Source organism: Gymnodraco acuticeps, unplaced genomic scaffold (assembly GCF_902827175.1).
Source record: "Gymnodraco acuticeps unplaced genomic scaffold, fGymAcu1.1, whole genome shotgun sequence".
NCBI classification, from domain to species: domain Eukaryota; kingdom Metazoa; phylum Chordata; class Actinopteri; order Perciformes; family Bathydraconidae; genus Gymnodraco; species Gymnodraco acuticeps.
In genome coordinates this window covers 447,247-462,485 of record NW_022991189.1, presented here as the reverse complement: position 1 = coordinate 462,485, position 15,239 = coordinate 447,247, and the positions used below count along the sequence as shown (strand labels likewise).

Here is a 15,239-nt window from a genome sequence, read left to right as displayed (position 1 = left end):
CCCTGACAAATAAATAAGTGGTAAAAGTTTATTTCTGAGTAAATCATTTTCTGATCACTTCAAGTCATGACGGCAGGAAGTGCAATCCGTAGAATAAACTAGACTACATTAGAACATACTCATCAGTATTTTATGTGTTGTTATGAGTCTCATCAAGGTGAACCATATGTGATCAGATTCTGAAACATTAACAATGTGTACAATATACTTCCCCAGTTGAATACATTGATTACATTTAGTGAGAGTGAATCTTTCTGTAGAAAATCAAATGGTTGTTCTACTCAGTGTGATTGACAGGAGAGATGATCAGAGAGGCAGAGTTTTTACCACCATGATTAAGACTGGGACCAAAGTATGGGTAGAGTTTCTCTTTGAAGCAGCAGCCAGTGAAGGAGTAGATCAGAGCTGCAGCATCAACATCATAAAAGGAGACCAGACCCTCCTCATAATCCACAAACACCCCCACCTTCTCAGGCTGAGACTTCAGAGAGAGACGGACTGAAGGACCAGCAAGAGCGTGGTACTCATTGTCATTCCTCAACCATATCGTCCAGTAACCTTTCTGAGGAGTCAGTATGATGCTTCCCTTCCTGTTGATCGACTCTCTGGCCACTCCTAGAGTCCAGTCAGTCTTCCCTTTAACCTGAACCTCGTAATAAAATCTTCCTGAAGAGAAACTCTGCTTTGCTAAGACACAAGGACACAAATCAAATCTCTCTGGATTATCTGGGAGATTCTTCTTCACATCACCATCTTTCACTTGTTTTCCATCATCAGACAGGATGAGTCTGGGTTGTGCTGTATCAGGATCAAGAGTCACCTCCACCTCAGACTGCTGGACCCTCTTCAGCTCCACCTCAGAGAGCAGCTTCTTCATCTGTTTACTGAGCGTCTCCTCCAGCTGAGTCACAGCTCTCACCACAGTCACCACATATGAAGGTGGACGGACCCTGACTTCTGTCCAGTTCTTGGTGGGTGGAGCAGCGTTCAGGGACGTGAAGCTTTGGAGGAGGTGGAGCTGGTCTTCAGAGCGTGAGAGCTGCTCCACCTCAGAGCTTCTCTTCTTCAGCTCAGAGATTTCCTGTTCCAGCTCTTTGATGAAGCGTTCAGCCTGTTCCTCTGTCTCTCTCTGCTTCTCTTTGATGGTGTCCATGAGCTCGGCCTGGCTTCTCTCAACAGACTCCTTCAGAGCGGTGAAGACCTGAACACCATCTGCTATCTCTCTGTCTGCTCCTTCCTTACTGAGCTCCACTGAGCGATTCATCTCCTGGATCTTCAGTCGTCTCTTCTGGATCATCTGCTGAATTTCAGCCTCTGTCTTCCCCAGCTCAGCCTTTTTTCCTTCATATCCTTCTTTCAGAGGAACAACATCATGTATCTTGTGGTCTAAAACAGTGCAGAGCATGCAGACACACACCTGGTCGGTCTTACAGAACAGCTCCAGCAGTTTATCATGCTTCACACACATCCTGCTTTCCAGGTTCTCCTCAGGGTCGATCAGCTGATGTTTCTTCAGGCCTGCTCTTGTCAGGTGACGCTCCAGGTGAGTCTCACAGTAGGACTCCAGACACACCAGGCAGGACTTCAGGGCCTTCAGTCTGGTTCCAGTGCAGACGTCACAGGGAACTTCTCCTGGTTTGACAACGTGTTGCTCTGAGCTGCTGCTGCTGGCTTTCTGTTGAGCTGACTGTCTGAACTGAGCAGCCATCTCAGAGATGAAAGTGTTGACCAGCATTTCAGGCCTTGTGTGGAATAACTTTTTACAGTTAGGACACTGATAGGGGACTTTAGTATCCCAGTGTTCAGAGATGCAGGCTTTACAGAAGTTGTGTCCACATGGTGTGCTGACTGGATCAGTGAACACATCCAGACAGATGGAGCACAGAAACTGATCTTCAGTCAGCAGACAGCTGGCAGCAGACATGTCTCTCTGGGGACAAACGTTTGAAAGAAACACAACTGTAATTACATATTCTCTATTTGCCAGTTCATAGAGTTCTACTATGAACCCGGAAATGTAAACTACCCCAACGTTTTATGTTAGAAATGACAAACATAGACCAATGACAACCAACAACATTTAGGTTTTTTGTCTGTAAGAATTAAAATTCAAGTTCAAATGAAACCTGGAAAATCATAGCAGCATTCGGTTTAAACTCTAAGAAACACAATGTGTAAGCTCTAATACTGTTGGGGGATTTTGCTGTTGTTGAACAGAGGAGTGAAACCTCCTGCTGAGCATCACTGAAGTTAATACTAGTTGTTAAAAAACAGTAAACGTTATCAGCTTCAAAAGGCAGACAGCAGTTACTACAGAAACAGGTTCAAAGCTCAAGGCTACTAACCACAGTGTGTACAAATGATACAAGATGAAATATGTAATTGTCATGCCTTTTTATGAGCAAAACTTGTAACATAACACCAGATCCCTTGCTTTGGACGGTCCAGAACAAATCTACTATTTAGATTCTACTTTGTTTAATAGAGTCAATTATAAAGATGTTTTCAAATACAGGAAATATGAAAATAAGTAAAGCTAATGCTAGCTTTGACTGTATGCTCTCTAACCTAACTTAACCAGAGTTTACATTGCAGCTGTTCCTAATATCTTAACCGACACATATCTATAGTATACTATTTTTTATATGAATACAACTTTGACTAAATGTTTAGTAAGTGATGTGTCTGTAGTGAACTCACCAGTGTTTGCAGAGTCCTGCTGTGTTGGAAAAAGCTGCTGGATTCAGTTGAGTGTTTCTTCAGAGAAACAGAGACGTGTCTCGGCTGCTGCTCTGCTGTCGCTCAGACAAACAACAGCTTTGATTTCCGGGAAATGGAAACTCTTCTCTTACAGTGTGGTTCCACCTCTCAGTGGCAGTTTGCCAAGAGGGAGTGGAGGAAGAACTGTTGAGGCTTGTTATTTAACTTTGTGACGATGCATTTTACAGCTGATCCAAGAGGCTTTTCAAATAGTGTATTGAGTATAAGTAGGAGTATTTTCTCAATACATAAAAGACATCTCTTTACACATCTGGAGATTCATAGCTATATTTCACAACGCTGTGTTATGGTCCCTGTTTAAGAGCAGCTGGTGAGACATTTTCTCCTCCCTGAACAGACGGTTTGAAAATGGGTCACGTGCTGTCTTTCGGATACAATGGTTTTATAAACTGGTGTCGTTGTATACATAGGTGTACGTTTTTTAAATGAAATGATTGCTCTTCTTAAATTGTAATGTACATTTGTTTTTAAAGTAAAATCAAATGTCAAACACTGACAGTCTCCTGTTTTTAATTGTTGTTCTGCGCAGTACCACGTTCAGCCTGTTGGTGTCAGTAGAGAGTCAGAGTAGACGATGACAAACATATAAACAGTATATTCATAAACACTCTAATTTGTCTTTAGTTATTATTTGAGATTACTTTAAACATGCGTTAAAATTAGACGTCTGGAAATAAAAATAACTTATTATTATTATAAATCTACAATGTCATTTTCATTTATTTTTAGCCCCAAATTCTGCCTCATTCTGACAAATGTTTCTAAAACCATTTGTGGGTCATAACGACAGAAGTTCAGTGTGTTCTGTTATAATGTTTTACAGCCTTCAGTATCAGCAGGGAGGGTTTTATTATCACTGACGGTAACAATCACCATAACCAGTAAATAATCTACTCACCTGGAGGGAAAGACTGACATTAAACACACAGACTTTCGTTCTTTAAAAAAACATAACTTTTTCCAGGTCCTTCTTCTATTCTATCCTGCTGTTTGCCTTTGCTCTCGCATATGGAGTGAAACTATGCTATAAAGCACATGTGTCAAACTCAAGGCCCGGGGGCCAAATCAGGCCCGTGGTGAATTTAATTTCGGCCCGCAGGATAATTTCTAATTACTATTAGACCTGGCCCGCCGGTATATTGCACGCACACCTTCCCTCCATCCTGAGGGTCTCCTCAGCTCAGAGCCTGAGCCCAAACATTGATGAACTTGCACCCAAGATGAGATGCCAAGTATCTGAGCTAGCATCACAGAGCAGCAACCTGAGTTTAATGGATGTTTCCTTCTGAACTTTCTTTCTTGAGACAACAGGGCATGTTTGGTTTTCTCTTTGAGGGAAATAGTTTGTTGAAGCTGTTGTTGGCCTGTGGGAAAATGTAATCATAAGAAATGACTCTGTAAAAGCTGCAGATAGAGCCATAAGAAATGAATGCAACTGATTATTTAATTTGTCATGTTGTTTTTATAGGCAATAATTTAAGCTTTGTTAGTTCCAGGTTTAATATGTGCAATGAGTTCATTTCAATAAGTTCTGCAATAAACATTGAACCAGTCCGGCCCTCGACTTGTACCCATTTTTTTATTTTGGCCCACTGTGTGTTTGAGTTTGACCAGAGCCATATAATAGAAGAGTTACGACAACGGAAGTCCAAAAACGGTTATCGTCACGTGGTTCATGTAGAAGAGGATCGTTCCCCGGAAGTTCATGGCGGGCAATGTGAATGCATTGATAACAGGAGATAGAACTACGATTTTTGGTAATTATTAGTGAATAAAGGTTTTGATTTGCAAAATGTATACAACAAATCGATATGTGTATGTATTTACATCAATATGTTTTAAAAAATAAAATAGAATTTGCTAATATTAAGTGATAATATTAGGATTAGTGTGAACAACTAGTTTACATGTTAGGCTAACAGTGCCTTGGTTAAAGAGCCTGTTGCTGTTTATTTATAGCTTTGAATTCTTTAAAAGCCAATATTATCTTCTTAAACTTGTATGGTGGTCAGGAGCATCACTTTCTAATGTTTATTGATATATTTAGAGGGAGGGGATCTAAAGTAATGCTTTAAAATTCAGATTAGATTAATGTCTACCATTTTCTTAAATTCATGGTAGTTTCAGTAACCATGGTAATTGAGGACACAAGTTATCTAAATGACTAATGTCATCTTTATGGCTTTCAGAAAGGACAGGAGACCGACAGGTGACTATCAAAGGACTAGCAGCAGCAGCATGATGATGATGATGATGATGTTAAATGTGTTGTTTTAGGAACATCCATTGCAAATACATGGAATTCAATAAACATTGAATAGCATATCATGCAGTTTGTCTGTGCCTTTTCCTCCGTGTTGTCCTGGTTTGCTGTGCTGCCTCCTAGTCGCCACCATGGTTTGCTGTGCTGCCTCATAGCCCATGGTTTGCTGTGCTGCCTGGGGATGCTCCAATCGCTCAGAGAAAGGAGTACGAATGTACAGCTTCCCCACTGACACAGAGCGGAGGAAGCAGGAGCAATTTCACGACCAACAGCAACAAAATATGTGATTTATATACAAACACTGCATTTGCACTTTTTCACAAAACGAAAACCACACCATTGGGAAAGCTTAATGTTTTGTTTAATACAAAAAACAGGGAAAGGCTTGAAAAACACTGAGAGTTGAGACACAGGGTGCAGGGTGAGGGTCTCAGTGCAGGTATTCAGGCTCCATTGAATCCCCCTCTGGTTCTTGTGCTGAAAGAGGGATAAACAGACAGGAGAAAGGGTTATACACACCTATATAGCACACCTATTGGATAAGATAAGGTGTGGTCTTTGTTCCCAACTGAAGTTATGGAACTTTATTATTTGTGAGTTTAACAAAGTATATGACAAATGGCATCAGTAACATATGTGATATGAATTTCTATAAAGTTGTCTCACATTCTTGGTCATATTTTATATACAGTATGTAATGAGTATAACATGTCCAGTAAGTATAAAGTGTTTCCTAATACTGTGTATTCAACCACTATGGAATATGTATGTGGGCAGACAAGATTCAGACACAGTTGTTCTGTGTGTGAAGTAACCTCAAGTCACTCCGCAGGCACATTTTGATGCAGACCAGTTTGTCAAGACAAAAAAGGGCAAGACTAGGCTGAGAGCAGAGGCTATACCCACCATCTTCGTGCATCGCCCTGTGGTCAAAAAGAGAAGGGCCCCTGCACCACGATTCACCCCGGGACCTGTATCTACAAAGCCCATAGCTCATGATCACAGCTATAGTGTGAAAGGTGACACAGGTATAATAAGTATGAACTCTTAGTAACAAAAGTAATATTTCTTATTTTTAAGTGGTATAATATTTTAAATGTTTGAACATTTACAGTGCCATGTCTTCTACTTACATTAGTCTCAAAGATTGAGGGAAGAAGGGAAGGGATCACTGCCCTCCACCTGCCAGAGGAGCGCAAACAACAAAAACAAGCAAGGTGTCCCGTCATGTACCTGGAAGTTTGGGTTGGCAAAATGGAGTAAGAGAGGGACTTGAAAAACCTTGGTGGCTGTCTACTCATGTTGTTACAGTTGTCTTGGTTACAGCTCTCACGTGTTTTTTTGTTGCCATTTCCACATCTTTAGAAAATATGAAAAAATGTAAGTGAAATCAACCTCTTCTCTGGAGAACAAACTTTGATTTCTCTGTCTTGTGAGTTTGCAGTTTTGCTCCTCCACCTGTAACATCACTGCCCCTCCACCTGCCATACAGTAGGTTACTAACAAGATTACTTATATAATAGAGTGATAGAATACATGTTTAGTATGCTTACTTATATAAAACAGTAGTATTAAACTTACCTTGTGTTTTCACACTCACTTAAGTTCCTCTCCCTTTGCCATCAATCCAAAATCAGCTGAGCTGCAACATTATACACAGGTAATAATCAACATAATCACAAGGACACAATATGGCTCTGCTAAAAACACTCACTCTTACACGCACCAAAGTTATATGTATCTAATATTTAACTCCCTCCACCCCCGCATACAATCCCGTTTAGAAGCCCCTCTTCTCTAATTCAACAACGTTGGACCAAATAGACATTAAGAGAACGGAATTTACAATTAAAAGGTTGTTCAACGTCTGTTGCTAACTTGCTTCGGTATCCTAGCTTGATCTGTTATCTGTAAACGTTCCCTAAATCTACTAATTTAGGGATAATCCACTGACATCCTTTAATACACATGTTCATTTGAATCAGATGTACTGATAATATCCGCAATATAAATCTTTAAACTTCTTCTTACCTTTAAAAGTCCGTCACGAACGGTCTATTATGCTGCAACTCCACAGCTCTGCTAGCCTTGGCGCTAACTTCCGGGGAACGATTGAGAGGCTCCACGATCCGCCATTGCTGTAAACAAGTGGTCCATTGGAGTGAACGGAGATGTCATAACTCTTCTATTATACGGCTCTGAGTTTGACACCCCGGCTGTAAAGGAATCAAATCATCATTAATATATCAATTACTTACGTTACCTGGAATTATCAAAAAAAGAGACAGAAATGATTGATTATTAATAATATAAATGGTTAATTTGTGGGTGATTTATTCCCTTAACAAACATGTCAAGTTATTTCAAAATAAAGGTCAGATTTGACTGAGAATAAATTAATTAATACACATTTATTGAACTTAATTTTGTCCATTTTGTATTTTCACTACATTGGTCGCAGTAGAAAAATTAACATTCAATATTTTATAATTATTATTGTGTTTATTATTATTATTGACTTTCAGTTATACAGATGAAAACTACATTTCTTGTGCTTTACAAACAAAAGAGCAAACAGGGCAATACGATTATGTATAATTGACAGAGGATTTTAACACAAACAATACACATACAAACAAAAAAGCTAAATAATTCAATATATAAAGATTGATTGATGTCCAAAATCAGGAGCAGGAACAATTTCATGAAATTATAAATATGAGTTCCTCTAGTTTAAAGTGCTTAACCATAAAATATGTTTTTTTTTCAAGTTTAGAAGATCTACTCAACTTGACTTAATCTAAATATTTCACACGCACAGGAACAATGTTATGATTTAAAAGGGCCCTAAAATGCACATTTTCAGATTCATATCAGTATGTAGTTTCTCTACTTTAAAGAGTCCTCTCCTGCTGATGTTCAGGTGTATATCAGTATGTAGTGTCTCTACTTTAAAGAGTCCTCTCCTGCTGATGTTCAGGTGTGTATCAGTATGTAGTGTCTCTACTTTAAAGAGTCCTCTCCTGCTGATGTTCAGGTGTATATCAGTATGTAGTGTCTCTACTTTAAAGAGTCCTCTCCTGCTGATGTTCAGGTGTATATCAGTATGTAGTGTCTCTACTTTAAAGAGTCCTCTCTGCTGATGTTCAGGTGTATATCAGTATGTCTCTACTTTAAAGAGTCCTCTCCTGCTGATGTTCAGGTGTATATCAGTGTGTAATGTCTCTACTTTAAAGAGTCCTCTCCTGCTGATGTTCAGGTGTATATCAGTATGTAGTGTCTCTACTTTAAAGAGTCCTCTCCTGCTGATGTTCAGGTGTATATCAGTATGTAGTGTCTCTACTTTAAAGAGTCCTCTCCTGCTGATGTTCAGGTGTATATCAGTATGTAGTGTCCTCTACTTTAAAGAGTCCTCTCCTGCTGATGTTCAGGTGTATATCAGTATGAAGTGTATCTACTTTAAAGAGTCCTCTCACATCATACAATGTGTCGGAGCACTAGCCAATAGAAGCGGGAGTGTTACATAGTGATGTCTTGTTGCACACCTTTCTTGGGTCTTTCCCTTGGGTTAGGGTTCAATCCCTGTGCTCCCTCCAGTTATATTGTATAAATACATTTAATTGATAGATTACATGTTAAGTAAAGTATTAGTATCTGAATTGAACTCACTTCCTGTCTTGTTGCAGCCGATGGTGTTCGGCGCGATGATCCACAGAGACGAGGCCTTCGACGCCATCTTTAACCAGCACACGAAAATCGTTTCGGCTGCAACAGCCATCGAACCGGAGACGTAGTAAACACCTTCACAGGCTGCCGCCACACACACACACACACACACCACACACACACACACACACACACACACACACACACACACACACACACACACACACACACACACACACACACACACACACACACACACACACACACACACACACACACACACACACACACACACACACACACACACACACACACACACACACACACACACACACACACACACACACACACACACACACACACACACACACACACACACACACACACACACACACACACACACACACACACACACACACACACACACACACACACACACACACACTGGACTGTCATACTGTTAATTAACCAGTTTTTAAATAATCCGGTGACGTTAAATCGCTGTTTTTTTTGTCACCAATGACTTCTTAAACAAGTTCCCACAAAACAGGAAACAATAAGGTACATTTTTAGTGCTAATTAATTGATAAATCCTCAATTATCTCCGGTATTTATCTCTGGAATAATGTCCTGCATATTAATACATATTGTCCAGAAGGCGTAAGGATATCGAGGCGAGTTCTCCCTTGATAAATTAAATATGAATTACATTTCCTTCAAACAGTCATGTCTTAATCACCGCGTTTAATACGGCTGTACCATAGATACAGTCTATAGGTGCTTTCACACCGCAGTACTTTCCCACAAAGGTTCATCAGAACTTAGTTCATGAGAACTCTAGTTCTCTAAAAAAAAAAGAGTTACTGGTACTTATGACCCTTTTTGAGTAAAGGATTTCTCAAAAATGTAACTTTTAAAATAAATATTCACTAGAAGGAAATTGGCAAATTTGAGATTTAGAAACTAATTCTTTCTGAAATGTTTGCATGAAAAGTTTCTTAAAATGATTAATGTATTATCAGAAAATTATTACTAGCCATTGATGCAATAAGTCATGGTACGAAAAAGACTTTATGTCCCTCTTTGAGTTAAAGATCTCTCCCAAACTTAACTTTTAACTTAAATATTCCCTTTAGTATGATTCAAAAAGCAAAGGATAGTAGGAAATCACCATCTTTGAGACTAACAACAGCATTATTCCTGAAATGTTTGCACTTTAAATGGTTTATATATAATCCATAAAAGTTGGCTTTAAATATTTCTTGTTATTCGGTCGTTACAGTTCAGTACTTGGTTCAACAAATAACATTTTGACCCGCTTTGAGTTATGAAAATCACCTTTTTGTTCTAATGAGCCGTTTAAAACCCTAAAATCGGACTTATTTCCTTTAGTGTCTTTACACTACATCATGAATATTATACTTGAACATCTTCACAATGTGTTAGTGCTAAAATATGAACATATTACATGTTCTGGTATTAATGAGAAATGTTTTTACTCTCCGTGTTTGAACCACTTTACATCATATCTTCAGGGATTTATAACGTTGTGTAACTCTGTGTTGTACTAAGCCTTACAGCCAGTTTGTATTATAGTATGTTGGGTTTTTAATGTGGTGGCGGACACTGTTTGTTTCTATATGAATGTGCTGAAAGACTTAATGAAACCACAACATCGACCGCAGGGGGGCTTTTATTTTTTTTAAATATAACATTTCAACAAGTTTATTTTGACAACATTCTTATACCCATCAACATGCAGCCCATGTTTGTTTTTACTCTAACACTAGTAAGGCTTCTTAAATTATATTTGTCTGCAGCTTGATTAAGTGTCTGTTACCCAGCTAATTCAGCTATGTTTAAATAATGTCTGTATTTGTATTTTCAGTCTGAAAGCTTTTAATCCAGCGTTTAAACATTTTATTTGACGTTAAATTCCCTTTATTTCAATGAAAAAGTTGCACATTTGACAGAAAAACAAACTTTGCAGAATAAGTAGGGATATCCTCTTTAAAATAATTACAAGTACAATTACTGAACACCAATATTTGTTTCTAAGTTGGGCTCAAAACTCAGACTTAGTAACATTATTGATCAGTTTGTTTTCTAATAAATACTCAGTTTCAATAGGTATTTTTATTGGTCCAGTTAAGCTCTTTCTTTAGCAAATGTAATTCCTTTAAAAAAAAAGAAAAAGGTTTGATTCTCTAAACTTTGATTACATTCTTCCCCAGTTTATTTTGTGGTTTCTCGGGTTCTGCTTTCGTCTCGTTTACGTGAACGTTGTGAACTCTTCTGTCGGCTGCTGTCTTTCGGATACAATGGTTTTATAAACTGGTGTCGTTGTATACATAGGTGTACGTTTTTTAAATGAAATGATTGCTCTTCTTAAATTGTAATGTACATTTAAAAAAAAAAGTAAAATCAAATGTCAAACACTGACAGTCTCCTGTTTTTAATTGTTGCTCTGCGCAGTACCACGTTCAGCCTGTTGGTGTCAGTAGAGAGTCAGAGGAGACGATGAAACACAAACAGTATATTCATAAACACTCTAATTTCTCTTTATGGCAGGGTAGAGCGAAATGCAGATTCCACATAAAATTCCTTTATTCCAAGGTCAAATGGAAACTAACAGAACTCTTCCCCGTGAACACAGTCAAGCAGAGGCGGACTGGCCATCTGTAGAATCTGGAGAACCACAGAACGGCCGGTCGTCAAGGGCCGTTGGCGGCCGGCACTTTAAAAAAAAAAAGGTTTAACGTCATCATTTAAATTGCGCTGATGGCCGACACAGGACGACAGCGGCCGCTAATGCAGTTGTGTGGTTCTTATGTCAAATAATCACACACGAAGAAGAAAAAATACCGGCCACATGAAGAGAAGGGATTAGACGCCGTGGCAGACAGGGAGAATTAAAAAAACATGGTTAAAAAAATAAAAATCAAAGAAAACGAAAAGAAAAAGGTGGACCGAGAAGGCAAGAGAAAAAAAGGTGAAGTCACTCGCAGGTGGAGCATATAAATGTCGCAAATTGACAGACCTTTTTGGCAGCAGCGCTGCTACAAGCTCTATCATCATCATCAGCTTAAAACAAGTGCAAGATGATGAAGAGAATGATGTGGGCGCGAGTTCAGATATACAGCCAGCATTCATGATGAGGGACAGAGTTGAGCTGCTGGAAGAACCAGCTCAACCGGCACACGTGCAGGGCAAGAGGTGGGTGAGAATTATCCCTTGAACTCAGTGTCGTTTTCTCCTGGAGGCCAAGGGAAGCCAGTCTTCCCCTGTTTTTTTGCATTGTAGTTATAATATTAATAAATAAATGAAAACACTTTGTTTAGTTTCGGTAATTATTCTGTCGGCCCGTCTCTCCCCCATTCTCATTGAGTATTTTACAAAGAGTGAAACAGCGCCCCTCTAGGTGTTATGGTGAAACAGAAAAAAAGACAAGACAAAACAAAACACAGACAGATCGTGACACTTTAGTTATTATTTGAGATTACTTTAAACATGCATTAGAATTGGACCTCAGGAATTAAAAATAACTCTGTATTATTTTAATGTTACATTTTATTTATTATTTAAATTATTATATATTTATTTTCATTTAAAATGTAAAATATATATTATTTGAAGAAATGGTTCTATATATTTATGAAAAACAAAAAGCAAAAACGCCTCGCAGACGTTCTTCCGTTTACTTTTTTAATAAATAAAAACAAATGGTCCGTAGATACACGGATTCATCTCCTTCCATCATGTTGATTTGAATCCGAAGTTCTGAACATGAGCCCGCCCTGCTCGACCTTCTGAGCCAATCACAGCACGATACTCCTTCCGTTTCCACTATACTTTCTCTAACACATGCATACATTCTTCTCTTTCATACATACAGTACTCGAGTTGAGGGGGGATGGCATCCCCCCTGAAATAAAAACGGTAAAAAATCATCCCCCTTCTAAAATTGCCATCCCCCCTTTCCATCCCTTATGTAATGTTATCAATGAACGTGGCACTGGTATTACTGCTATTTCAACATTAATTTTGTGCATTTTGAGTAAAATACTGTGGGCGAGGGAGCACGCACACACGCAATGACATTTTTACCAAGTCACTGACGCTATACTATGCGAGTGCCCTAGAGGGCGCCAGAGCGCCGTGATGCGCCTGTTTGATCGATGCCAGAAGCGCAGGTAACGGTCATCACAATGGCCAAGCAACCAGGAGGACAACGCGATCTGAGGGACTTCATATTTAAAAATACTAAAAATAACATTTCAGGTAAGTCAAGAATCAGTAATCTTAGTCATTACTCACTACTTTAGTCACCAAAGGTGGAATCTATGGACATAAGCAGCAATAACAACTTAGTTTGGAGTTTAGCTACGTTTTTCTCTCGTGTTAGCTAGCTGGTAAGACTCAAAACTGTTGATGAAATGATACCACCAGCACCAGAAGAGCTGAAACCCCTCCTTCAAGCAGTGAACACTCTGGTCATCTCCACAGCTGAGTGTGAACGTGGGTTTAGTCAGATGAACATTTTAACCACAACTAGAAGCTCCCTGGAGGTAAAAAGCATGTCAGCCTTGCTTTTCATCAAGTGTGTTGGCCCTCCACTGAACAAGTTCAGACCAGAGGTATATGTTAAGACTTGGCTTCAAAGCCATTGCTTAGCTAACAATCCGAAAGCAAGAGCCAGAAAAATTGAGACCAAAAAGCATGATTATGAAAATCTTTGGAAACTTCTATGAGATGGGGGAGAGTGGAGTCAGCAGCCATTGACAACATTGGTCCTATTTTGTATTATCTGTATAATCTTTTAATATATTTTCATATTTCGTAAACAATTTCAATTTGCACTTAATGCCCTGTTCCTAAAAATGTTCATGAAGAATTTACATAATGATTTAATTAATTACGATACAAATGTAACCCTTTAGATACCAGTTTTGATCGTATACCAGTAACTGCTTTTTTGAAAAAATACACTATAATTCAATATTCTAAAAACTATTTTGACTTTATTATTAGTATAATCAGTTGATCCATCTGAATAATAAATGAGGGACTGTTAACCTACAAGATTTGTACCATATACTTCATTATAACCACATTTTTGTATTCCCTCCCCCCCTTTAAATGAAAGTGAAAAAAATATTTTGCCCTAATTGTCCTCTGCATTTGACCCTAAATGTTATTCTACTCTAATTCTGAGGTGACTTGGTCAAGAGCAATGAAAGGAGTATCTGAACATCCATAACATGCATGTTGTTTTAGGAGTATAATAATTATCTTTATGCTGGTAGGTCTCCCACCCTCGGCGGGTTATCAGCACAAATTATGTCCCCATATGATAAAATCCACCATCCCCCCTGATTTATTTTTACAACTTGAGTACTGCATACATATATTGTCTTCAGACATGCATATACTATTTATAATATAAAATGTAAACATTGAATGAATGTACATAAGAGCAAAATGTATGAATATGAGAGTGACAATGTATGAATGTGTGCATTGAAATATATGTGTATGAGAATGAAAATGTATGAACGTATGTAAAAGGAGAATGTATGTGTGTGAGAGGACCAGTATGAATTACGGCCTGTACGGCCCCTCATATGAAACACTACTTCCACTATAATTCAATGAACACACATTGAAATATAACATGGCCTTTGACCTCATTCACACAGTACAACTGAGGTATTCTTAGACAGATTCTGTGTGTTGGGACGTACTATGAGATTGCCCACTTGTTCACTGTCTCATAGCATATTTTTGTTTACTCAGTGCAGACAGGTTGTCTTGAATCTTGCAGACACTGCCCTTACCTCTTAGTCCTTGAGCCAACTCCCTATTAGAGAGAACGTGCTATTCAAGCATTGTGTCGCTAACAGGTGAAGGTACGTCACCATTGGTTGACAGTTTTGAAAGGTTGGGCTATTTTGATTCCTTACTATGTTATCATTAAATAATGCCAGATTAAATTAGAATCTAATACAAAAAGTGGTCATATGAATTAGTTAATATTCTTTAAACGTAATTACTGTGTCGCTAACAGGTGAAGGTACGTCACCATTGGGCGAGACACTGTTGTTGTAAAACATTGTTTTTTTCATTGGTTGTCAGTTTTGAAAGTTTGGGCTCTTTTAATTCCTACCTCAAAATGAGTTTCAGTCCCATCTGTACTCTGAGTGGTTTGTTCATATATCATCAATAGCCAGATGTATAGACTGATTATTGATGATTGCGTTAAGGATTATAACATCTGTTTCCCTCAAAAACATGTGGAGAATAGATTTAGGATAAAGGCTGGGCACGAACATCCGTCTGGAGGCCCTGTATTTTGTGACAGATGCCTCAACCCTCTACTTGTGACAAAGCTCTCATCCTGTGCTTCTGTAGACTGACTAGCAGTGTGTATTCTGTGCTTCTGTAGACTGACTAGCAGTGTGTATTCTGTGCTTCTGTAGACTGACTAGCAGTGTGTATTCTGTGCTTCTGTAGACTGACTAGCAGTGTG

General features: G+C 38.7%; 1 protein-coding gene across 1 annotated transcript; it reads right to left on the bottom strand.

Annotated features, from left to right (window-relative positions):
* Positions 1-217: 217 nt before the first annotated feature.
* On the bottom strand, positions 218-2,725 carry LOC117561205 (E3 ubiquitin-protein ligase TRIM21-like). Its single transcript, XM_034238503.1, has 2 exons — positions 2,701-2,725; positions 218-1,928 (listed from the first exon to the last, which is right to left on the bottom strand). The coding sequence occupies exon 2, from the start codon at positions 1,922-1,924 to the stop codon at positions 278-280; it is 1,647 nt and encodes a 548-aa protein (XP_034094394.1). The 5' UTR covers positions 1,925-1,928; positions 2,701-2,725; the 3' UTR covers positions 218-277.
* Positions 2,726-15,239: the final 12,514 nt, after the last annotated feature.